The 25498-nt window shown below is 42.3% G+C and overlaps 1 protein-coding gene across 1 annotated transcript in view; it reads right to left on the reverse strand.

Moving 5' to 3' along the window:
- Positions 1 to 637: 637 nt before the first annotated feature.
- SAR1A (secretion associated Ras related GTPase 1A) overlaps positions 638 to 25498 on the reverse strand; it is a 28782-nt gene continuing 3921 nt past the window's right edge. Inside the window, exons 2-7 of the mRNA XM_073685726.1 lie at positions 13461 to 13533; positions 13033 to 13152; positions 7661 to 7726; positions 6732 to 6835; positions 2740 to 2871; positions 638 to 1752 (exon numbers count right to left, since the gene is read on the reverse strand). Coding sequence (XP_073541827.1) covers positions 1636 to 1752; positions 2740 to 2871; positions 6732 to 6835; positions 7661 to 7726; positions 13033 to 13152; positions 13461 to 13518 — 597 coding nt within the window. The 5' untranslated portion in view covers positions 13519 to 13533 and the 3' untranslated portion in view covers positions 638 to 1635. The remainder of the gene's footprint in view (positions 1753 to 2739; positions 2872 to 6731; positions 6836 to 7660; positions 7727 to 13032; positions 13153 to 13460; positions 13534 to 25498) is intronic.

The raw sequence follows: 25498 nt of genomic DNA on the forward strand, positions 1-25498 counted from the left end.
CTTTTTGTATTGAAGAACTGAAATAAATTAACTTTTTGATGATATTCTAATTTTGTGAGAAGCACCGGTATATCTATAGGCAGCTTTACTCTGTACTTAAAGCTTGGCTGATATGCGTAAATCTCAGGTCGTGAACTCTAGCACTGTTGGCTTTTAACGGGCATCGCCATTTAACCCATTGGTGCACCATAACGTTACTCTACGTAATGTCTTAATTTTTTACACTTATCTCAATGATCTGGAAGGCACAGCAGCTTTATGCTAAGGCCATTACAAAGCAAGACCATGTAGCGCTACTTAACCGATACATAATCTGCTATTGCTGCCCGATTGCAAGGAGAAAACAAGAAAAAATTCCTCCAGTGCTTAAGGCCAAAAATGGCTTGATTTGAAAGGGGTAAGTAAATAAGGCTTAGATAGAATAGACATAACACATAGATGCAGATAGCACAGAGCCTGAAGAAATTCAATCCCGCGATCAGTCAGCTCTAGCAGGGATCAGGGATATTGCACAGTATCACCCCAAAAAAAAAAATAGACACAGCCTTTGCATTAGGCCATAACTGTGTGGATCCGGCAATTCATTATTAAATTCTAATACATAACGCAAACCGGGTGGCAAAAACCAATTCACAAGTAATATCTGAGTGTTTTTACTTTATTGCAAATTCTATATAGGTTGCAAAGTGGGAACTGGACAAACCGGTGGTTTTTAAAATGCAACTAAAACAATAAATTTGAGAAAATATGATGTAAACTGTGTATAGACATTTCTTTACATATATTCTTTTTGTTGTTAGTACACTCAGGTCTGGGGAGAAAATAATAAAAAAGCCGCACCAAAACCTGTTGATTTCCATTAGACCCATTGAACACTTTATAGTGAACGTTAATTTTAGGCAAATAAAGGACACCGGACACATTTCTCAGGCCGAGGAGAGCAGAATTGCCACAAACAACTATCTAAAGGGCGGTGAAGAAATGAAGACGCAGAACAGCATGTCTGGAAAATACTAATACTTTTGCTTCAAAGGGCACTTTTCACTTCACACAAGTGAAAAAATAAAAAAGCAAAAGCACAAAATGCTCATCATCCCTCAAGGAGCCTCAACCACGCTCCAAATCCACAGTACCCAAAGGTTTACAGCAAAATCATTGTTAGAGAGCAGGCCAGCCCAAAAACTATGTTTATTGTGGACGTCTAAAGTTATGATACGTGGATCAGTATTTAGTGATAAATGTAAATACCATTAAATAGATTTAGAAAAAAAACAAACAAAAAGAAAAAAAAAAATAGAACTCCGGACCAAATAAACTACTTAAACGAGGAAAATAAAAAAAAAAATATAAAAAAATAAAAAAGGGACAAAAAAACTGGGAGGGACACTGTTTGAGTTGACACGTTTCTTAAAAATAGAATGGTCTTTTGATTTGACTCTTGATCAGAGGAGGGGCGCCCCACAAGACTCCTGGTTGTTGTATGTGTTAATCACTGCCTTCGTGAGTCTGCCCCACACTGAGAGAAGTCCGTCTGGATCAGGTCCGGAGGAGTTGAACTCTGTATAGTATAATCTGTTTTTTTATTTGTTTTCTTGTTGTTTCAAAGGGAAGAGTTGGAGAGGGGGGGAAAGAGTTTCAGTCAATGTACTGCGAGAGCCAGCGGAAGCCCTCTCCATAGCCTTGCCTCTTCAGCACGCTGCACATAAACACTTCCATGGGCCGAGCGTTTAGATCCTTCAGTGGCACGTTACCCTGCGGATGGAAGGATAAGCAAGTTACAAGTATGAAGCAAAATACTATCCTATAGGGGACGTCCGCAGAAGGGATTAGGGGACTGAACCACTGGGGAAATCCTTATCCGCATAGGCAAAAAGTCATACTCAGCATAATGGCAGCCAGGGAAAATAATGAACTGTTTAATGGGAACCTGTCAGTCAATTCATGCTGCTAAAACCATGAGCATCATGAATCAGAGCTTGGCTGCATGTATGGTTTTTTTTCTGAAAAAAACATGTACATTGGGAAAGACCTGTCAATCAGCTAGAGTGAGAAGACGGCAGCTGGGGGCCGCACTGGACTAGTCTCACCTCTCCCTATGGTCACCAACCAGATGTTTAAAGAGAACCTGACAGCTGATACATGCTGTTCAATCTAAGATCTACATGTATGCTTGGCTCTGAAACAAAAACACACTTTAAATCCTCTGGGGATGAAGCCATATGGGAGACTAGTCAAACAGGTGGGTCTCCAGTGACTTCTCCCCACTAGCTGCCTTGAGCAAAGAGTCTCTCCCTGCATGCGCGTAAAGGGTCAATGGCAGCGAGCAGGAAGAAGCCGCCAGGGATCAGTCTTTTCGACTAGTCTCGAGTGCGGCTTCATTCCCAGCTGCTATTAAAGTATGTTCTTCTCTGAAACGCAGCAGTAGGGCAGAGTCAAACATGCCGGGCTGAGATCATACAGCTAGTGTCCGATATAAGCTGTCTGTGGGTCGGGCAGGATGTAAGCGCTCTCCGGTTCCTTTTAAACTATCTTTTCTCTGAAACATTGGAGCGTTGGAGAGAAAACATACCTGCAATCGCGCAGCCAGGCTCTGATACCTATAACAATGCACAGCCATATATTGATAATTGATATCACTGCTGTCGAGCAGCGTGATCCCCTGAAATCAACTGCTAAGATGAAGATCTGGAAAGCGAGTGATGTCCTAGCCAACCCACTTAGAAGTTAATATGTCATTACTTTTCCTGTGGTTTGTCCATAAAGTCCGAATAATTCTCTCAGTTTCTCTTCGCTGATTGCCTCAGGTCTGTCAATTTTGTTACCGAGGATAAGGATTGGCACGTTTGATATTGTTTCATCTGTCATGAGAGCCTGCAATGACAAGAACACACAAGTCTTGAATCACTTATTCTTCAGATTTATTGAGTAGGACCCTTAGCCAGTGATCCTTTGGTGGTTTTGCACTAAAATTTGCAATGCTGCCAGCTTACTTATTTCTCTAATTTACTGCATTTTAAATATGGTCATGTCCCTCCATAGTGTTTATATTACTTAGCTGTGACTTGTGTGGCTAAAAAAAATTCAGAAAGTATAGTTGATATGTGAGTGGAGTAACATCTGATGTCTGTGCATAGTATACTATATACAGGGTGATCATGTGAGTGGTGTAATATCTGTGCACAGTATACTATATACAGGACTATGAACATCCAATGTTATATACAGGGTGATATGTGAGTGGAGTAACATCTGATGTCTGTGCACAGTATACTATATACAGGGTGATCATGTGAGTGGTGTAATATCTGTGCACAGTATACTATATACAGGACTATGAACATCCGATGTTATATACAGGGTGATGTGTGAGTGGAGTAACATCTGATGTCTGTGCATAGTATACTATATACAGGGTGATCATGTGAGTGGTGTAATATCTGTGCACAGTATACTATATACAGGACTATGAACATCCGATGTTATATACAGGGTGATGTGTGAGTGGAGTAACATCTGATGTCTGTGCATAGTATACTATATACAGGGTGATCATGTGAGTGGTGTAATATCTGTGCACAGTATACTATATACAGGACTATGAACATCCGATGTTATATACAGGGTGATATGTGAGTGGAGTAACATCTGATGTCTGTGCATAGTATACTATATACAGGGTGATCATGTGGGTGGTATAATATCTGTGCACAGTATACTATATACAGGACTATGAACATCCGATGTTATATACAGGGTGATGTGTGAGTGGAGTGACATCTGATGTCTGTGCACAGTATACTATATACAGGGTGATCATGTGAGTGGTATAATATCTGTGCACAGTATACTATATACAGGACTATGAACATCCGATGTTATATACAGGGTGATGTGTGAGTGGAGTAACATCTGATGTCTGTGCATAGTATACTATATACAGGGTGATCATGTGAGTGGTGTAATATCTGATGTCAGTCACCAGATACACATTACCTTTTATATAATAAGTGATATAGCCAGGCTCAGGTTACTGGTCAATCCTGTGCAGGATCCTGTATGGTCAGGTCTGCGGTAGCTCTGCCAAGGCTCGGTGTGAGTTATTGCAGTACTGAACTTTTAGGGTATGTGCACACGATCAGTAATCAATGAGGATGCGTGCAACCCGCAGCGGCCAGATGTTACAGCATAGTGGATGTGACTTGTACAAACCCTATGAGTCTGTGCACCGGAGGTTCACCCGCAGACACGGACATGCGGCACATCTTTCTAGACCGCAGCATGTCAATATCTCTTGCGGAGTTGCTAGTCTCCGCAAGAGAAATTAGATCAATACAATGTATAGGATGCGGTGAATCTACATGATTCAATGAACACATGGGGATTCACCTGCGTGCAGCGCTTTGGACGCAGCATAGAGTATACTGCGTTCAAATCACTGACAGTACTGACCGTGTGCACATACCCTTATACAGATCGGGTGGAGCCGATGAACTCTGACAGCACGACCCAGTCTGCATGAATAACTCACACGGAGCCTCTGTAGAGCAACCGCAGACCCGAAAGTACAGAATCCTACATAAGATTGATCTGTAGGCGGTCAACGTCCGGTCACCTTTTCTCTATTAACATCTCCCTCTGTCAGCACCATCCCTCTTTCTCCACCTCTTCAGCAGAGTATCACGCTCCCTGGCCTCCTCCACACTCTGCTGTGGCTTCAACTCGCCCTGATATTAGCCCGTGCCTACAGGAGCAGAGCTAAAAGCAAATTCATGGTTTTGACCAAAATCAGAATTATGCTGAAGTGAAATGGCAAGTTAATGGAACTCAAGGGGTTTTCTTATGTTGCTTCTTCAGGAGTGAACCACTACTCCTCAGCTTCCCAATCTCCAAGTTGCCTGAAGCGGTGCGCTCCTGAAGACTGACAGGTTGGACTAATGGCATGGTCACGCTGGAGGAGAAGCAGAGGTGGACCAACGCTGATCATATCCAACGATCCGGCTAAGTTCAGAGCATCGAAAGCATAGACCCTGCAGCCAAGCGAACTCCTTGCATAGGAAACGGCTCCTCTGAGACCGCAGGGTGGCCGGTGGCCTTGACAACGTGCTGTACACTAGAAAATTAAAAATCCCACCATTCTTAAGGGCAGAGAGGATTTTTAATAAGGGGTAAGTAGCTTTGTTTTCACAACTTTCATTTTTACGCTTGTATTTCCACCACACTCCCTTTCTTCCAAGATCCAAAACTTTTTTTCTATTTTTCTAAATACACAGGTATATGACGGCTTGTTTTTTTCTTTTGTGTGGGAGGAGTTGTAGTTTGGAATAACACCATCCAACTTACCATATAACAAACGGAAAAACATGGAAAAAAATACATTTCAAATGGGATGAATTGGTAAAAGAAAAATGCAATTCCACCTTGTTTTTTGTGTTATGCTCTGATATTCACTGTATTGCAAAAATGACCTGGAAACATGATTCTCCAAGTCATGGCAAAAAAATAAGATTCAGAAGCTTGATAAAAAAGTGTGCGTGTGAGGGCTTGTTTCTTGTGTTGTGAGCAGACAGATTTATTGAAACCTATTTAAGGTTCATAAGGTATTTTGATCACTTATTACTGCATTTTTTAGGGAGCTGTGGCGACCAAAAACCCACAATTCTGGTGTTGATATTTTTCCTCTTTGCAGTGTTTTCCATAACATGCATTTTCATATTTTGAGACTCTGGATTTTTAAGATAATTAGGAATAGAACACGTAGCACTACTGGACCAGGGTGCACGAGAGGAATCCAAGACCATAAAGTTAGTAGTAAAAATCTCGGCACACCATTAGCTGAATAATAGGTAATATTTTATTTAAGCAGTCCACATCAAACGTTTCGGCCCCTTTTACGGACCTTCGTCAGTGTACAGATGCTAATAAGTAGGGGAGCAGAGGGAGGAATAGGGAGCGCAGTGCCCTTGGAGGAATGTCCTGGTGCACGGAGAATAGTTGCCTCCAGACAGACAATCGCGGTATCCACCATTAACCAGCATTCCTCCAAGGGCACTGCGCTCCCTATTCCTCCCTCCGCTCCCCTACTTATTAGCATCTGTACACTGACGAAGGTCCGTAAAAGGGGCAGAATCATTTGATGTGGACTGCTTAAATAAAATATTACCTATTATTCAGCTAATGGTGTGCCGAGATTTTTACTACTATCTGGACTTTTAAGAATATGGCAATGCCCACTGTTATTTTTTTCATATATTTTTAATTTTTGCATTTGTCTGATCACTTATAATATATATGGCACTCTCTCGGTATTACGGTATACTGTGAAAATGGAAACCTCTTACGAAGTTCAGACTGTGATTGAGCTTCACAGGAGCACAAAAATGGAAGCAATGGGGGTCTTCAGCAATCTTATACTGTCACCCATTGGTGCCCTGCGATCCTGAATTGCTCCATTTAAATGCTGCTGTCAGAGATTGCCAGCTGCATCTAAGTGGCAAAGAGCAGCAGTTGGAGCTCAGCTCCGGACACTGTTGTTAGATACAGATACCGGCTATGTAACATGGCATCTACCGGGTGCGGAGGGAGCCCCGCTCATGCCCTCTACACACACGCTGCCCTCTACACCACTGATACACGTGTCATGAGGAGTACATGCAAGTCATTTTGTGCTAAAGGGTTAATTGCCCAGTCTTAGTATTTTTTATTATTTCAAATGTGTAAATGATTAATCTTACGTTGAGCTCCACTTTGGACTCCATAAGGCGCGAATGGTCTATACAGTCCACAAGAAACACAATTCCATTGATTGCTGGTAAGTAGTTCTTCCAAACACGCCGAGCTGAGAAAAAAAAAATACAAACATATCATTTCTAATTATACAAAACTCGGTCTTATAGGTCAATGCAGTTGATGCGTTAAGAGAAAAATATTTAAAAAATATAAAACAAAACAACACATACATTCAACAGAACAGTTAAATGTACAATAGTTAAGTAGTAAGCTCTTTCCCTTAAAGGGAATCTGTCAACAGGTTTTTGGTATTTTTCTACGGAATGGAGCAGCATGACGTAGGGACAGAGACCCTGATTCCAGCGATGTGTCACTTACTGGACTGCTTTGTGCAGATTTGATAGAATCCCTGATTACTCTGATGTAGATGTAGCAGTGATCAGAATGCTGAGCTGTGTGTAACCGCTCTCACACCACTGATTGACAGCTTTCTGTGTAAACTGTGCAGTCAGCAATCTACCAGTCAGTGGTGGCGGCGGGGTCACACAGATTAGCTGCACTACCTGTATGTGACACCTAGTCCTGCAGTGATAATCTCCTGCTGATAAAACACGGATTGTATTAAAATTAAAATAAGCTGCTGTGGAAGTGACATGTCTGGAATCAGGCTCTCTGCCCTTACATCACACTGCTCTCAGACTAAATGGCAAAATCTTGCTCACAAATTCCTTTTAACCTTGAGGTCAACAAGATTTAAATTACAAGGCCGAAAGTTAAAAGTCACTCAATAGATTGAGACTCTGCAAGAGAGAGGTTCCCTATAAAGCCGTATTCTAGCCGAGGTTTAGGGGATATAATAAGGATTCCTGAATGTGGCATGCTTTATAATCTTACTCCTCCATGACCAAATGCATGTGACATTGAGAATACCCACCTTGTTCGTGCCCACCAAGGTCAAAGGTTGTGAAGGTCATTCCAGCAATCGTCAATTCTTCTGATGCTGTGGGTGAAGAATTAAGAAATCTATTGTAAAATATGCAAAGAAAAGCCAAGACAACACAGCAAGAGGTAAAGCACCATTACACTTTCAATTGCATTTTAATCACATTATAGTGAAAATGTTAAAACATTAAAAAAATAAAAATAAAACAATAAATACTCACCTGCTCTAACCCTCGTGGTGGTTTCTGGGGAGAGACGGCACTAGACCACTGCAGCCTGTGATTGTCAGCAGCAGTCAGGCCACAGGAAAGGAGCAGAGGACTATCCAAATCATTTCCCGTTCCAGATACCACCAGACTGACCAGTGCTGGAGCCACGGGGGTTAGAGCAGGTAAGTACACATTGTATTTCTTTTTTTCACCCTGCCTCAGATTGTTTTGTTTTTTTTTCCCTTTATTGATTTTGAGATTTTATTTTGTCTTGTCATTTCTGTTACTGATACATAACTGCTTGGAATATTCTGCAGGAAGCCCCTGGAAACATAGAAACCTATGGGTGACAGGTCACTGTACATCTATACAGGTCTGTAAGCAAGCAGGATCTTTCTGGTTGGAAAATATAATTTCTGAAGAAATGCGTGAAAGCCATGTGAACAGAGCAGAAAGGATTTTCATTAAAGTAACTAAACTTTGAAAACATTTTTTAGCCTCATAAGTGTTATGAGGCTAAACACCTATGGGGCTGGGTGTTGAGACTCCCACTGATCCTTCAAACCACAGGCACAAGTGCTGAGTTTATGTATTACCGTATGAAAAAAGCATATATAGATAAATAATATCAACTTTTTTCATATGTAATAGCCCATGTGCAGACGTTTCGGTCCCATACTGTGGACCTTTCGGAAGCTTGAGAAAGGTCCACCGTGTGGGACCGAAACATCGCCACATGGACTATTAAATAATATAAACTTTTTTCACCTTCATTGTATGCTGTCTCCATACCCATATATCTATATCCATATACAGTGCAGACCAAAAGTTTGGACACACCTTCTCATTTAAAGATTTTTCTGTATTTTCATGACTTTGAAAATTGTACATTCACACTGAAGGCATCAAAACTATGAATTAACACATGTGGAATTATATACTTAACAAAAAAGTGTGAAACAGCTGAAAATATGTCTTATATTCTAGGCTCTTCAAAGTAGCCACCTTTTGCTTTGATGACTGCTTTGCACACTCTTGGCATTCTCTTGATGAGCTTCAAGAGGTAGTCACCGGAAATGGTCTTCCAACAATCTTGAAGGAGTTCCCAGAGATGCTTAGCACTTGTTGGCCCTTTTGCCTTCACTCTGCGGTCCAGCTCACCCCAAACCATCTCGATTGGGTTCAGGTCTGGTGACTGTGGGGGCCAGGTCATCTGGCGTAGCACCCCATCACTCTCCTTCTTGGTCAAATAGCCCTTACACAGCCTGGAGGTGTGTTTGGGGTCATGGTCCTGTTGAAAAATAAATGATGGTCCAACTAAACGCAAACCGGATGGAATAGCATGGCGCTGCAAGATGCTGTGGTAGCCATGCTGGTTCAGTATGCCTTCAATTTTGAATAAATCCTCAAGAGTGCCACCAGCAAAGCACCCCTACACCATCACACCTCCTCCTCCATGCTTCACTGTGGGAACCAGGCATGTAGAGTCCATCCGTTCACCTTTTCTGTGTCGCACAAAGATACGGTGGTTGGAACCAAAAATCTCAAATTTGGACTCATCAGACCAAAGCACAGATTTCCACTGGTCTAATGTCCATTCCTTGTGTTCTTTAGCCCAAACAAGTCTCTTCTGCTTGTTGCCTGTCCTTAGCAGTGGTTTCCTAGCAGCTATTTTACCATTAAGGCCTGCTGCACAAAGTCTCCTCTTAACAGTTGTTGTAGAGATGTGTCTGCTGCTAGAACTCTGTGTGGCATTGACCTGGTCTCTAATCTGAGCTGCTGTTAACCTGCGATTTCTGAGGCTGGTGACTCGGATAAACTTATCCTCAGAAGCAGAGGTGACTCTTGGTCTTCCTTTCCTGGGGCAGTCCTCATGTGAGCCAGTTTCTTTGTAGCGCTTGGTTGTTTTTGCAACTGCACTTGGGGACACTTTCAAAGTTTGCCCAATTTTTCGGACTGACTGACCTTCATTTCTTAAAGTAATGATGGCCACTCGTTTTTCTTTACTTAGAATTTGTATTATGGCAAGAAAAAAGCAGCTAACAGTCTATTCAGTAGGACTATCAGCTGTGTATCCACCAGACTTCTGCACAACACAACTGATGGTCCCAACCCAATTTATAAGGCAAGAAATCCCACTTATTAAACCTGACAGGGGACACCTGTGAAGTGAAAACCATTTCCGGTGACTACCTCTTGAAGCTCATCAAGAGAATGCCAAGAGTGTACAAAGCAGTCATCAAAGCAAAAGGTGGCTACTTTGAAGAACCTAGAATATAAGACATATTTTCAGTTGTTTCACACTTTTTTGTTAAGTATATAATTCCACATGTGTTAATTCATAGTTTTGATGCCTTCAGTGTGAATGTATGATTTTCAAAGTCATGAAAATACAGAAAAATCTTTAAATGAGAAGGTGTGTCCAAACTTTTGGTCTGTACTGTATATCTATATCTATCTATCTACACTCGTTGTCTGTAGAGCTGACATCATGTTGGCAGTGAATAGCTGAGCTCAGCCGATGTGGACAAGCCACTTAGTTACTGAACTCACCCATTGGCTGCAGTGATGTGGACATTAAGTCAGCACTTTAGACAATAACAGACACGGGGAGTAGTAGCGGACTCTTCTGCACTGGACCTGGGGAGTATGAGCAAAGCACCATTTTGGCTTGTTTGTTTTTTAAACAAACTGTCACAGAGGGAACATGGCTTTTCTGAAGCTGTGAATCCCCTTTTAATGTTCACCAGCTGTAGATAACCAACTCATATAATAGGAAATAAATGGGCCAATGTCAAATATAAGGCAAGAAGCTGAGAAAATAAATCCATGAAAGAAGTATACAACATTCAAATACTGAAGTCGCAGATAAACATACAGGCATGTGCCATCAGCAGATCTAGAAGAACGCGGCCTGCTCCTAATCCCTCCAGATCCGGTGTCCAGGACATTATCAATGTGATCTTCCAAACACCCAAGTATAGAACGGAGCTAAATGTGGCCGTGTGTGGAACATGAGCAGCTGCCGGGAGACACTGCCGCTTCCTCTCATCGCTGAATGAAACTGAAAAACCCTTACACAGTTTCTTCCCACTTATCATAAAGATGCCATTGATCGTAAGTTATTCCTTACTATGTACAACAAGGAGAGAAAACCTGATGTGTGACTACTGCAGAGCTGCCCCAGCAGCTACACCCCGCGCCCCCCAACAAGGCCAGGGAGTCTACATTTACTTTTAGCACGTTTTTTGATGCTGCGTGTTTTCACTACGTCACAAACGCAGCGTCTTAGGTTATCTGCGCACAATCAGTATTTGCTTGCAGAAATTTCTGAAGAGTTTCTGCACCTCTTGGCAGCAAAAACGCTGCAGAAATTCCACACGTTTTTGATGCATTTTCAGGTGTTTTTGTCTGCGGATTTGCCATGTGTTTTTTCAAACGCATTGTATAGGAAAACCGCAGGCAAAAAACGCAAAAAGAATGGACATGCTGCTTCTTTTAACACACATGAAATTCTGTAAGGAAAAATCCTGATCATGTGCACAGATCTTGCAAAATCCCATAGAAAATGCTAGGATAAGGTTTGCAATGTGTTTTCAGGGTCAATTCCGTGCGGAAAGCATGATACACCAGAGACAAAAGCGAGATAAAAAAATGAACGTTAAAAAAGACACACACAAAAACGCAATGAAAAACCGCAAGTAACCCAATTTAAATAATAGGTGGAGAAATTCTGCAGTGTCAAAAGCTCAACAAAACCTCATGGTGTGAATGTAGCCTAAAAGGGTCATCCGGGCCAATACAAGGCCTAGACACACTATTTCCTCATACTATCTGACAAAAAAAAAAAAATAAAAATTACTTATCACACAATCTTACCCTTCCACTTAATCTATGAATAAATACACTTACCATGTCAAAAACTCATGTGATACAATAAAAACTGATAACTACCCCACTGTTAAAGGGCTCGTCCCCTTTTTAATACCTGGTGCAGAAAATGATGAAAAAAGAAGAAAAAGGAAAAAAAAACGTAACTCCTGCGTTTCGAAATCATTTCAATTTGTAGTCACGTGACTTCAGAAGCCAATCAGCAGCCACTGATTAGCTGCAGCCTTTCAGTATTTCATCTGGGATTCAAGTTGCAATAGTAAAGGCTGCAGCGGTCACATTACAGCATTGAGATCGTAGAAGCAGTGTCTGTCGGGAGGGGGGTAAGTGCATCTTTTTTTCCTTCTTTCAGTTATTTTCAGCACCAGACTGCAGCTATTAAGAGGGGCTCATCAAATTGTGGACAACCCTTTCCACAGGTACCAATGATTCACACTCTCTGATGTCATTCTAGACCAGAGTTTGCCCGAAGCATGCATAGCAAACCACAGAAAAGCACCTTACACATAGCCAGTTACAGAGGTTCCTTAAGGGGGTTGTCCTCTACTTTTCAAATTGATGGTGTACCATTAGGATATGTCATTAATAACAGATCCCCCACCGATCAGCAGTTATTTGCTGTAGTGGCTGTGGTCAGCTGTACCATCATCGATTCTGCCTACCTGACACCATTGATGGTTGTGTATAATGACAAACTGTCTCAGCTGCTGCAATACTGCTTTTAAATGAAGAAAAGGCAGAGTTTGTCCATCTTTAGCTGACACGCTAACCACTGTGTACTCTGTCATACGCGGACTCACATGAGGACAATGTGCCAGAGCAGATTATTAATTACATATAGATCTCAGAAAGTGTCAAACGTGTCCAACAAAGGAGGCACAGATTGTGAGCGCCGAAAAATGTAGGAAACAGAAAATACACCAATCCATCACACAGCCGCTGAGATAAATATGCCCCATCTTCAGGCTGCCAGGACTAGGTTTATGCTGTAACCATTAGTCTGCAAAACGTATATGACACCGAATATATTCATGAGAAACCTAATATTCAGAAATTCTATAGGGTTATACAATAACATGAAACCAAAATACTTTGCTCCTGGCCAGAGAGTGAGGACTGTATAACCAGATTATCTGCACCAGGGTCACAGCACATGTCCTTTGTAGTCATTGTTTTCTAATCCTATAAGTGGCCCTAGTAAATGTACTAAAATGTCCCGAAAGCAGATCGACCCATAAAGGACATAACAGCTGCAGGTACGTACTTGGGTGTAGTGTGGGGACGTGCTGACCAAGCCGGTCATCCTTCAGCATGTGTAGCAGCGTTGTTTTACCAGCATTGTCCAAGCCTAAAAATACTAGTTTCCCAGACTTCTTGTATAATCCTGGAAGAAAGTGACGAGTTTTAAAAAAGAAAGTAAGAAAATATTAAAGTTTTTTTTTTTTTTAGGATTAGAAAAACATGGTTGCTTTATTCCAAGAACAGCGCCACACCTGTCTACAGGTTGTTTGTGGTTTTGCAGCTCAACAATATTCATGTCAATGGAGCGGAGCGGCAATACCAGACACAACACCGACAGAGGTGGTGGTGCCATTTATTTCTGAAGAAAGCAGTTGTGGTTTTCTAATCTGGTTCAAACCCCTTTAAGCCCACAGAAAAATATAAAAAAGACGACTTCCAAAAGTCACTTACCTAAAAACTGCAGAACACTGCTGAAGCCGTTGTATATCCACTCAAATATGAAAGACATTTCCGAATCTGTGTCCTGAAACATGGAAGAAAAAAACAAGGAAGATTAGTATTAAAATGGGAAAAGGCGTGATCACACCGGCACAATACTAGAATACAGCACAGGGGGTTAATGTCGTTTTCCTGTTAAAACTTTAATGCAAAACCTGGAAATTGCCTAGAATATTTTAATAATTAAAAAAAAAAAAAGGTGGTCTTCAGAGGATAGTTTACTTGTAAGACAACAGTTCTCCCCTGTGGCTCTGTGTTTTATTAGCAGCAGTAACAGCGTACATTACCACTGCAGCCGATCACAGAGCTTGGCGGCACATGCCATCTACATCAGCAGTCACCAAACTTAGTAACTAGCTGTAGCTAATACACAAGAGACTGGAGCAGCTGTACTTCTGAAAAGGTTGGACTACCAGTCTGCCTGGTATTTCACTATTCGTATCCTGAGACAGCAGTGACATATTGATTACAGGTAAGGAATCACTTTTGTTTCCCGTCTAAACATACACTGAAAAGTTCAGCAACTTTCTAATGAACTTTTTCGAGGTCTCCCATTTCAAGATCACTGCTTGCTGTGAGTGATGGAAACATTTAGCTGCCAAACATCTGTCCTAAGTGCTTCTTTCACAAGTCTGCTATAAGTTACAATGACTGGTAGTAAGTCTCTGCTCACACCTACACCGGCGGTTCTGCCAGAGCCTTTATGGCAGAACCACATGCTGCATCAGTTTTCTGGAATGCGCTACCCCACTAATACCTAGCTGCCACATTTTTAAGCGTGCTTTAAAAACACATCTCTGTAGACAGACCTATCACCTCAACTCACTGACCTAACTCTCTCCTGTTCCCCCTTATAATTTTTCCTCAGAATCTGCTCCCTACTATTCATCGGCCTCCATGCACCCAATAGCACTTGGTATCGGCACTTAGATACTGGCTGGTGACTGGATCATGCAGCTTATTTTAAAACCCCTAAAATCCTAGAAGAAAAACCCCTCTTGACGTATGTACTAAATAACTTCATTCAAAGGCCTTTAGGGTCCTGAATTTGGGCTGATGTAAAATGACAGAAATCTGGTGAGAGAAAGGGGTTTGCTAATGAAATCAGTGTAAAGAGCTCTCCTGAGGGAATGAAGAGCCGCTATGATTAACAGTCTCTCTCCTAGGAACATATGGGATCAGCTGGAGAGTGATTTGCCCACGATCGGCCATTTGCCAGCGCTTGTTTTCTAGTCATCTGCTGCACTAGCCGTGTACACGAGACACAAACAAGGCGTAAAATTAGGGGGTACAGAATCCCACTGACTGATATGTGACACCCGCGTGTACTTGGTAATGACTCATGAACAAAATCTCCACACAGCAGAGGTCACAGGATCGCCCGCGCCTCAGTCGCTTGCATTAACATTTCTTTAACTTGCTCTACCGGCTACTTCTCCCCACGCCCTGCAATGAAATGGTTACTCAGCCTAAACTATCAGCAGAACCGGTACCATGTCCCAATTCACGAGGTGCGGCGTAGTAATCTGTAATGCCACATGTGAAGGAGACTATTACACATGCCACCCACTGGACGAAGAAAGCCTCATTCACACATTCATTTACAACTAAAACAGACCATTTTTTTTCTGTTTCATCAATTTGCTCCTCTCCCTCATTTTCTAAAAACATGAGGATATACTGTCTGGATCACTTGCATGTGGACAGAAAACTGAAGTAAAATGGATGTCCTCCATAGATCCCCGAAGCTGCCATGACGAGCATTTCTGCCCCCAATAGCTAAATTATGCTACGTGCCTTTTTTCATTTTTGCCTCTTTTTGTATGTCATGCATTAAATAAAAAAAAAGCACAGTGGACACGAGATTTCTATAAATCCCATCCACTTTACAGGAACAGACGCTGCGTTTTTATGCACAAAACTCACCAAATACTCATCATGGGAACTAATCTAAGGTTGAGTCTGATCCTTAAAAACAGGATTAGGCTATGTGCCCACGATGCAGAAATGCTTCGGATTTTTTCCTGAGCGTTTCTGCATCTCCCTGGCAGAAAAAAATGCATGCGGATTGTACATCCGTTTTCCTGCCAGGGACATGCGGATGTGAAGCGTTCTTCACATGCATTTCCGCATGCGGGTTGTCAAGCGCTTTCCAAGCGAATTTAGCATCACTTGGAAAGTGCTTGACAACTTGATCACACTATATAAATCCATGCAAATGGCGTGGATTTATATACTGTAACCACAAAGAATGGTTAAGAATAAAAAAATAAAACTATACTTGCATTCTGATGGCCCCCGGAGTCTTTATTCGCTCCGTCCTGGCTGCCGGCAGCTCGTGGTACAGTGAAGGACCTGCCGTCACATGACTGACGTCAGCGCAGGTCCTTCAGTCCATCGCGATCTGCCGGCAAGCGAAGACAAGCGCACTGGGGGCCATCAGAAGGTAAATATAATATTTATTTTTTATTTATTCTTTTTTTCACAGGTTCTATGGTACCCGGGTCCGGAGGAGAGTCTCCTGTCCTCCAGACCCGGGTACCATGGATTCCACATGTTCAGATCCAGTGATGCGGATTCCATGCAAGTCAATGGCAGCTAAAACGCAGCGCTTCCGCAAAATAATTGGTAGTGCTGCGTTTTTTTCTGCAATGATAATCCGCAGCGGAAATTTCCGCAGCATGTGCACAGCATACGGATTATCATTGGGGAACATGGCAGACCTTCTACCAAGCGTTGAAGCGTTTCTGCAGAGTTTTTGCTGCTGCGGAAACGCTTAAAAAAACGCATCGTGGGCACACAGCCTTAGAATAGGACAAGCACAACGAACATAGGAACAAGCACACTGATGTGTAAAAACAAAAAACGGATGTATGAATGGTTCCATTACACTCTGTGGGTCACTGTGCTGCCCGACGGACGTATGAACGTAGCCTATAACACAGCCTTGAACATGGGACTAGAGATACACAAGATTAGAGAAGATGTTCCTTCACCCCTCTAATTTCTAGAGTATCAAGTGACATGCTCGAGTCCCCGCGGCCATATGTTTTGTGGCTGTTAGACAGCCAAAAAACATGCGGGGATTACCTGACATACACGGACAATCACCACATGGTTTGTGGCTGTATAACAGCTGTGAAACCTTCGGCCACGGGGACTCGAACATATCACTCGAGCACCCGCGATACTCAATGCAAAACCTCAGACTCCTCAATTTCCCTGCCTCACTACTGAGCGTGTACATAAAGTGCAGCACAGATTCATTGCAACTAAAAGTCGAGAGCCTTAGATCAGGAACAGAACAGACATTTCATAACTTTTCCAAATCCTTATGAAAAAAAAATTACAGCACTCTCTGCGTTGTACTACTGTACCCAATTTATTATATATTTTAGGAGTTGGTCCATTTTATACCGACTCCACCAAAATGGACACCGACTCAGACTCCACCTCCACAGTTCTGCTTGTGCTTATCACTAATAATCACTGATCAATTCTGGCAGCGAAAGAATAATTTTTCTGATAAGATTTCATGTGTACTATTGATGTATGAAAGAAAAATTAGAACGATGGTTATTCTTGAAACAAGCTCTTACCCACAATTCTAGCATTCTAACACACAGAAGGAAACTATGGACGGAGAATCCACTTCACATCCAACTTGTGTGAATTTATCCATAGGATTTTCTGTAGGACTTAAAAACACTGAGAAAAAAAATGCACAGAAAAAAAAAAAATGCCAAAAGGTGGCACATTTCTTCTAGGCACTGGAGAGGGGTCCTAGCGGTCAGACCCTATTGTTCACCCCTTTAGGACTAAATAAAAAGAACAAAGTAACAGTAACTATAGATGAAAATTAATGTTACTGGGAGAAGGGCAGCTGGATTTGGGTTAAAAAAAAACAACAAACCCGAACTATAAAATCAACCTTATGAAGCATCTGATTATACAGAAGATAATCTGAGCATTCGCTGTACATTTGGCATTTGCCACAGTTTAAATCCACAAAGGACACCCTTTATTGCACAATGACTCAACACATGCAGAAAATATTAGTGCCATGGTTGAACTCACATGAACACAGTGCAAGGGCCCTAAGCAAACATGATACCGCTGCAAGAATAGACAGTAAAAAAGACACGATCCATAGTCAGCAAAACATAGAATCAGTTCAATATCTAATCTTAAATCTACATTAAAGTTGTGTAACTTTACAAATGCTTATGAGGAGTTTCTGCGTTCACATACATGGCCACCTTCACAATTCTACACGTTGCCTGTTCAGTATATACTGTACTGTCAGACGGCATCATCACTTAGGACAATGTCTGCGTTTTCCAAAATGCAGGTGGGTCCCTGATGTCGTCTTCCGCCTGCAGCCAGTGACTGACAGGTCTCACCGTATGTGCTTGTAAGCAGAGACCTGCCGATCCAGGTCAGCGGGCTGGGAGGAGATGCTGTCGACCCATCTGTCCGTCTAGTCTATAGTGCGGTCTCGGTCCCCAGTGAATCTTTCTTGAAACACCGCAGCATTCTGGAGTAAAACATACCTGGCTGAGTTCATACAGTCAGTGTCCAATACATGCTGCTGGTGGATTAAGCAGGTTGTATCAACTGTTAGGTTCTCTTTAAGTCTCCTTATGCCGACTCTCCACAATCAGAAGCTTTACCCCTTAGCTCCTCTGTCAGAGGCCACTCACCCAGCCAAACTAGTACTCTTGTTTTGCACTGATGAGAGTGAACACCCACAAAACACATACCGTATATTCCGGCGTATAAGACGACCCCCCTACTTTCCTGTTAAAATATAGAGTTTAGGATATATTCACCGTATAAGACTACCCCTTTTCCAACGCATACCAAACACCGGTAAACATTTTAAAAAAACAGATTTGAATTTAACATGGTCCTTTTTTAATTTAAATTCTTATGACATGCAGGTATATAGCAGGAAAACTGTCACTCATAAACATATTAAAATAGGGGGGACCCCACGTCATTTTTTGGGGGGGGGGGGGTCCCCCATTCTAATAGCTAGTAAAGGCTAGGTATTCAGCTGGGGGCTGATATTAGTAGCCTGGGAAGCTCCGTGGGTATTACCCCCTTCCCAGACTTCAAACATCTGCCCCAGCCGTCTGCTTAACCTCCGCTAGAGACTATAATGATGGTGGATCCCACGCCAATTTTCTTTTTAAAAAATCCTTTATTTTAACACTAAATGACAATTGAGGGGTTAATAAAGATGCAGTCCCTAAATTATTATTAATTTTGTAATTAATTTTTCCCAAAAATGTTGACGTGGGGCTTCGCCCTATATTTGTGTCCAGCCAGGTACAGCAGGCAGGAACGGGCTGCCCCCAACCACCAGCTGCCTATTTGTACCTGGCCGGACACAACAATATAGGGAAGCCCTTTTTTTTTTTTTAATTATTTCATGAAATAATTAAAAAAAAAAAAGACGTGGGGCTTCGCCCTATTTTTGTGTCCAGCCAGGTACAACTAGGCAGCTGGGGGCTGGAATCTGCAGCGCAGGGAGGCCCAAGCTTTCTGGCCCCCCCCCTGCTGCAAATTGCAGTCCGCAGCCACCCCGGAAAATGGCGCGTTCATAGAAGCGCCATCTTCTGGCGCTGTACCCAACTCATCCAAGGCCCTGGTGCGGTGGCTCACTGGGTAATAAAGGGGTTAGGGCCAGCTTGGCATTATCAGCTGGCCCTAAGCCCGAAATTCATGGGGTCACGCCAATATTAGACATGACCGCCATGAATTTCTAGTAAAGTAATTAAAAAAAACACAACACCCAGAATAAAGTCCTTTAATTGAAATAAAGACACAATTTTTTAATGTTCTAAATTAAACCATACTTACCATCACGCCCATTCCAGCTGCAGCCAACGATCTCCTGCAATAAAAGTAAAATAATAAAGCAACCTCATCCTTACCTTTCCATGGTTCCCAGGACCGGTCCAGCTCTGCTACATTCACATGACAGGCTGCACCGCAGCAGAACGCTGCCGTTCAGCTTGCCATGCGGCAGACACTGAGAAGAGCAGGCATGCTTGTGCTCCTCAGTGTCTGACTGTGACGGCATCCAGATGAGCCGAGATCATGTCCAATGAACTCGGCTCACCTCATGCACGTCACTGACAGCGTGGGAAAATTCTCCTGCTCCCCGCATGCGCAGTAGAAGTTTCCCACGCTGTCAGTGACGGACGTCCAGGAGGTGAGCTGAATTCATTGTCGGCTCATCTGGATGCCGTCACAGCGAGACACTGAGGAGCGCAAGCATGCCTGCGCTTCTCAGTGTCTGCGGGATGACAGGCTGGATGGCAGCGTTCTGCTGCGGTCCAGCCTGTCATCTCGATGTAGCAGAGCTGAAGCTGTCCTGGGAACCATGGAAAGGTAAGGATGAGGTTGCTTTATTATTTTACTTTTATTGCAGGAGATCGTTGGCTTCAGCTGGAATGGGCGTGATGGTAAGTATGGTTTAATTTAGAACAATAAAGAATTGTGTGTTTATTTCAATTAAAGGACTTTATTCTGGGTGTTTGTGTTTTTTTTAACTTTTACTATGGGGTTAGTAATGGGGGTGTCTTATAGACGCCTCTCCATTACTAACCTGGGCTTGATGTCAGCTGGCATTATAAGCTGACATCAACCCCAACCCTATTACCCCACTGCCACCGCTACAGGGCAGTGGGAAGAGCGAGGCTAAGTGCCAGAATTGGCGCATCCTATGGATGCGCCATTTCTGGGGCGGCTGACGGCTGGTGTTTCTAGCCTGGGAGGGGGCCAATATTAATGGCACCCTTCCTGTGCTATTAATATCAGCCCCCAGCTGTCTGCCTAGCCTTTGCTAGCTATTAAAATAGGGGGGACCCCACGTCATTTTTTTGGGATCCCCCATTTTAATAGCTAGTAAAGGCTAGGTATTCAGCTGGGGGCTGATATTAGTAGCCTGGGAAGCTCCGTGGGTATTACCCCCCTCCCAGGCTTCAAACATCTGCCCCAGCCGTCTGCTTAACCTCCGCTAGAGACTAAAATTAAGGGGAACCCCACGCCAATTTTTTTTTTAAATAAATCCGTTATTTTAACACTAGATGACAAGTACAGTAACCAGCACTGTCACTGTACTTCATATATATGTGACTGACATGTTTCTATCTATCTAATCTATGTGTGATGCTCTATCTTTCTGTTATAAATTGTCGGGTACAGATGCTGAATTGCCGGCCGGCTTTCTTAAAGAGACGGTGCATGAAAACACTATTTTTTTAATAAATCCTTTACACTAAATGACAAGTACAGTAAGCAACACTGTCACTGTACTTCATATATATGTGACTGACATGTTTCTATCTATCTAATCTGTGTGTGATGCTCTATTCTTTCTATTCTAAATTGTCGGGTGCCGGCTTATGCCGCTGCTGAATTGCCGGCTTTTCATATATTGTCACAGAAGCGATGCGAACTTCCCAGCTCCGGACACAGCGCAGCGCTTCTGTGACAAGTGAAAGCTGTCGGCACAGAAGCCCTGCGCTGTGTCCGGAGCTGGGAATACGCAGCGATGTGTCAGTTTCAGCACAGAAGCGCTGACCGTCTGGACCTACCGCCACCGTATTTTAACTCCCTCCACCTTATATTAACTCCGACGTGGCAGGGATACGGCCACGGCAGCTTATTAACACCCCCAGAGTATCCCCGCATGTCAATTTCTGAAAGTTCAAAAGCATTACCGGCGTATAAGACGACTCCAGACTAGACAGAAGATTTTTCAGTCTTCAAAAGTCGTCTTATACGCCGGAATATACGGTATCTGCAAATGGAGTTTCTGCTTTGGCTTCTTATCCCAAGTTATAATGCAAGGTCCTTTTAAAGGGTAGATACTATCTTCTCAGATTGCTACTTCCAATAGGTAGCACTAGAGGTCCTGCCCTCTTTCTCTCTGAAAAGGCCATTTGCATAACCAAGTATGGACATAAATGGGTAAGATGAAAAGGAGACATAAAGCAAAAGATGTAGAACATCCTACAGTGATTTACTTGGACATATGGATTGTAGATTTCCTGTAAAGAGGATCAGTTACAACACCACTAATGTGTTACACAGAAAAGTGGTGACATCCACAATGAAAATCCACTGCGTTTCTGGAATAAAATGAGAAAGCAGCAAGCAGATTTAAGATCCAGCCACAGCAATGTCAGCAGCATGTGAACGATATTTGTAAAATTGGCCACCTGTGAATTTACCCTTATGACGGGATTTCAAATTTTCTCTGAAATTTCAATGCAGATTTGCTGTAGGAATTACAGTGTTAGGGCTCGTTCCGACCAGAATATGTCTGAGTGCACCACGGATTCCTTAGAGCCAGCATGGCAATGCACATGGGCAATTTTCCCATTCGGGCTGATAGTAGATTCTCCCATCAGAGAGAATCAGATCGATTATGCTAATACACTCCAATCTGTTCAGAGTTTGATCAGAACATCAACATAGTGTGATCCGATTCTTTCGGACGCAAAATCCGTAGCACAGGCGAGGAGAAGATGGAGAACTTAATTTCTCCATCTTCTTTGTTGCATCAGTGTGCGGAAATCAGATGTCATCCGAGAGCAGTCTGATGTTTTCCACGCAACAATAGACTTGAATGTGTGAGTGGCATCTGATTTGCGAGTCAAATTGCAGCATGCAGCGATTTTTTTCTCATGCCGAATCGGTATGAGAAAAAAAAAAACAAACAAAAAAAAACACATTGATCAGCACTGCCCCATTACATATCATTTGCCGGAGTGCTATCCGATAAAAGGATTTGGATAACACTAGTCCGATGAATACAGTGGTGTGAGCGAGCCCTGAAGGGTACACTCACATGCGATGGAAAAAAAAAATCCTTTGCAAATTTTGTCACCTATGTATAGCAAAAATCAGCATAAATGATTGAAAGGATTTTGTTGTGAACTCGGCGTGGATTTTATCCTTTATGTTGCAGTAAGGGTTCAAAATCTGCATCACAAATTGCCAAATTTTGCCCCGAAATTTTTGACAGCGTGTGGACGAGATTTGTTAAAATGTCATCCAGTTTGTTGTTTCCTACTGCGGACTTTAAACTCCCCTCCCCTATAATATGCAGCGCATCCACAGACTGCTCTAGACTCCTTGTGGGGTGTCAGCCATACATCCTGGAGACACGGGGCACAAGAACAAGGAGTCAGATGTGCGGAGTGGTGGTCATATGCAGAGATGAGCCCGGGGGGTTATGTCAGTACACTGGCCGGAGCGCCCGAGTCACGACCGTTCATGAATACATTTATGTGTGACCTGTGACTATCAGGATTGGATTTCATCTCCACATCACCCCTGGCTTATTTACAGTCCCACTTTGGGCATCACATCCTGCAATTACACAATGTGTCACTTTTGCAATGGTGTAAAGTTTAGTCTCTGTTCACACTGGGATCATGGATTTAGTTTTTTAAATCATGACATGTGTTTTCTTTAAACTGTTTCACACCATGTTTTTGTGGTATACCTGACATTTGTTTGTACTGTAAAGACAAAACCTTGTGAAACAGATACATTTGTATTTACATAGAATATATTGAGGAAAAACCTAGGTCACATGGGTATCCGTATTTCTGCACATTTCTAAACATTTTTTTTTACAGGATGTATAAAGAAAAAAAAAAACGCAGTCTGTTGCGGTGTGTCCGTTTTCTTTAAGATGCATGCACACGTATAGTCATGTAAACTTTTATAAAAATTTATTTTTTGCAAAAAAAATAAATAAATACACTCCCCTCATGTCATTTAAAAAAAAAAAAAAAAAAAAAAAAAAAAAACCTCAAACAGATGTACTCGCTTTAAAACACATCCATTTGCACCAGTTTTACAATGGATCAGTTTTTGTTTAGAATATAAAAAATATAAAGTTGATAAAAATAACAAAAAAATGTGGCGATATAAGGCCCCCGAGATGTATAACTGGTCCGTCTGATTATGGATTTTTTTATTTTTTAAGTTACCAGATATCACAGTGCAGCATTGTCAAAGCAATGGAAAACCAAAGGAGCAGAACTATTACAAGTGTGAATAGAGCCCGGTCATGACAACTCATCTCCCGGATCCTCTAGTCATTCAGGGTCATCTGGATTTCTACATCTACATAGATAGCAGCTGGGGACAGGGACACACGGTAAAACTGTGCAGCCGATCGCGCCACATCAGATCTGGGTTAGCACCAGGATTTAGTATCCTGTTACAATTGTTGTATGTATACAGCGAGATACACACAAAGTTTAGTGTTTCCTTCGCCCATTCCATTTGTCTATGCAAGAGGCGTTCCTGGTCCAGCCACAATGACATCCACTTAGGAGTCTAATCCTTTCCCGGAGATCTCAGGTGGCTGTAGGTGTAGGTGGTGGCGGTACAGTTTCCTACTATATGGCAGCACTATGGATGCTACATAAAATCAATGTACTTCTAGAAATTCCCATTAACCACATGCAAAACAGTGTGACATAAAGCTGGAGCCCTCACCTGTAGGATAAGTAACACCATAGACATGAAAGCGATTATCTTTGGTCTACTCGTCGTCATATCTCAGTGGTGGCACATGAATAATGAAAACTATGGCTATTTTGCTTAAAGGAGGTTCTCAAGGTTAGAAAACATACTTGCATGTATCCAAATAGTAAATTGTGAGCCAATACAGGATTATCTAAAGAGGAAAGTGACTACCCACTCTGGAGGACCTGTATTACACAGGCCATCCATTTATGTATAATGCTCAACTTTTCCTGTGGTGGCGCTGCAGGATATTTCAACACTTCATCAATGGTGGTGCCATTAATAGGACACATAATGATCACCTCCTTTTTAAAAGGAGACCTTTCCATTAAGTAGGGTTTATCTAAAGAGGGCAACTATTTTTTTTTTTTTTTTTTAAAAAAGGGGGGGATCTCATTATCCACATTACACTGTGTGCAGAATTATTAGGCAAATTGTATTTTAGAGGATTATTTTTATTATTGATCAACAACTATGTTCTCCATCAACCCAAAAGACTCAAATATACAAGCTTAATATTTTTGGAGGTTGGAGTGGGTTTTTTTTAGATTTGGCTATCTTAGGAGGATATATGTTTGTGCAGGTAACTATTACTGTGCCGAATTATTAGGCAACTTAATAAAAACCAAATATAATCCCATCTCACTTGTTTATTTTCACCAGGTAAACCAATATCAGTGCACAAAATTTAGAAATAAACATTTCTGACATGCAAAAACCAAAAAAATTAGTGATCAATATAGCCACCTTTCTTTATGATGACACTCAACAGCCTTCCATCCATAGATTCTGTCAGTTGCTTGATCTGTTTTCGATCAACATTGTGTGCAGCAGCCACCACAGCCTCCCAGACACTGTTCCCAGAGGTGTACTGTTTTCCCTCCCTGTAGACCTCACATTTTATGATGGACCACAGGTTCTCTATGGGGTTCAGATCAGGTGAACAAGGGGGCCTTGTCATTATTTTTTCTTCTTTTAGACCTTTACTGGCCAGCCACGCTGTGGAGTAGTTGGATGCATGTGATGGAGCATTGTCCTGCATGAAAATCATGTTTTTCTTGAACGATACCGACTTCTTCCAGTACCACTGCTTGAAGAAGTTGTCTTCCAGAAACTGGCAGTAGGTCGGGGAGTTGAGCTTCACTCCATCCTCAACCCGAAAAGGTCCCACAAGTTCATCTTTGATGATACCAGCTCATACCAGTACCCCACCTCCACCATGCTGGCGTCTGAGTCAGAGTGGAGCTCTCTGTCCTTTACTGATCCAGCGTCTGGCCCATCCATCTGACCCATCAAGAGTCACTCTCATTTCATCAGTCCATAAAACCTTTGAAAAAATCTGTCTTAAGATATTTCTTGGCCCATTCTTGACATTTTATCTTATGTTTCTTGTTCAAAGGTGGTCGTTTTTCAGCCTTCCTTAC

The sequence above is a fragment of the Phyllobates terribilis genome, unplaced genomic scaffold (assembly GCF_046119375.1).
Source record: "Phyllobates terribilis strain yellow unplaced genomic scaffold, ASM4611937v1 Scaffold_5__5_contigs__length_657084704, whole genome shotgun sequence".
NCBI lineage: Eukaryota > Metazoa > Chordata > Amphibia > Anura > Dendrobatidae > Phyllobates > Phyllobates terribilis.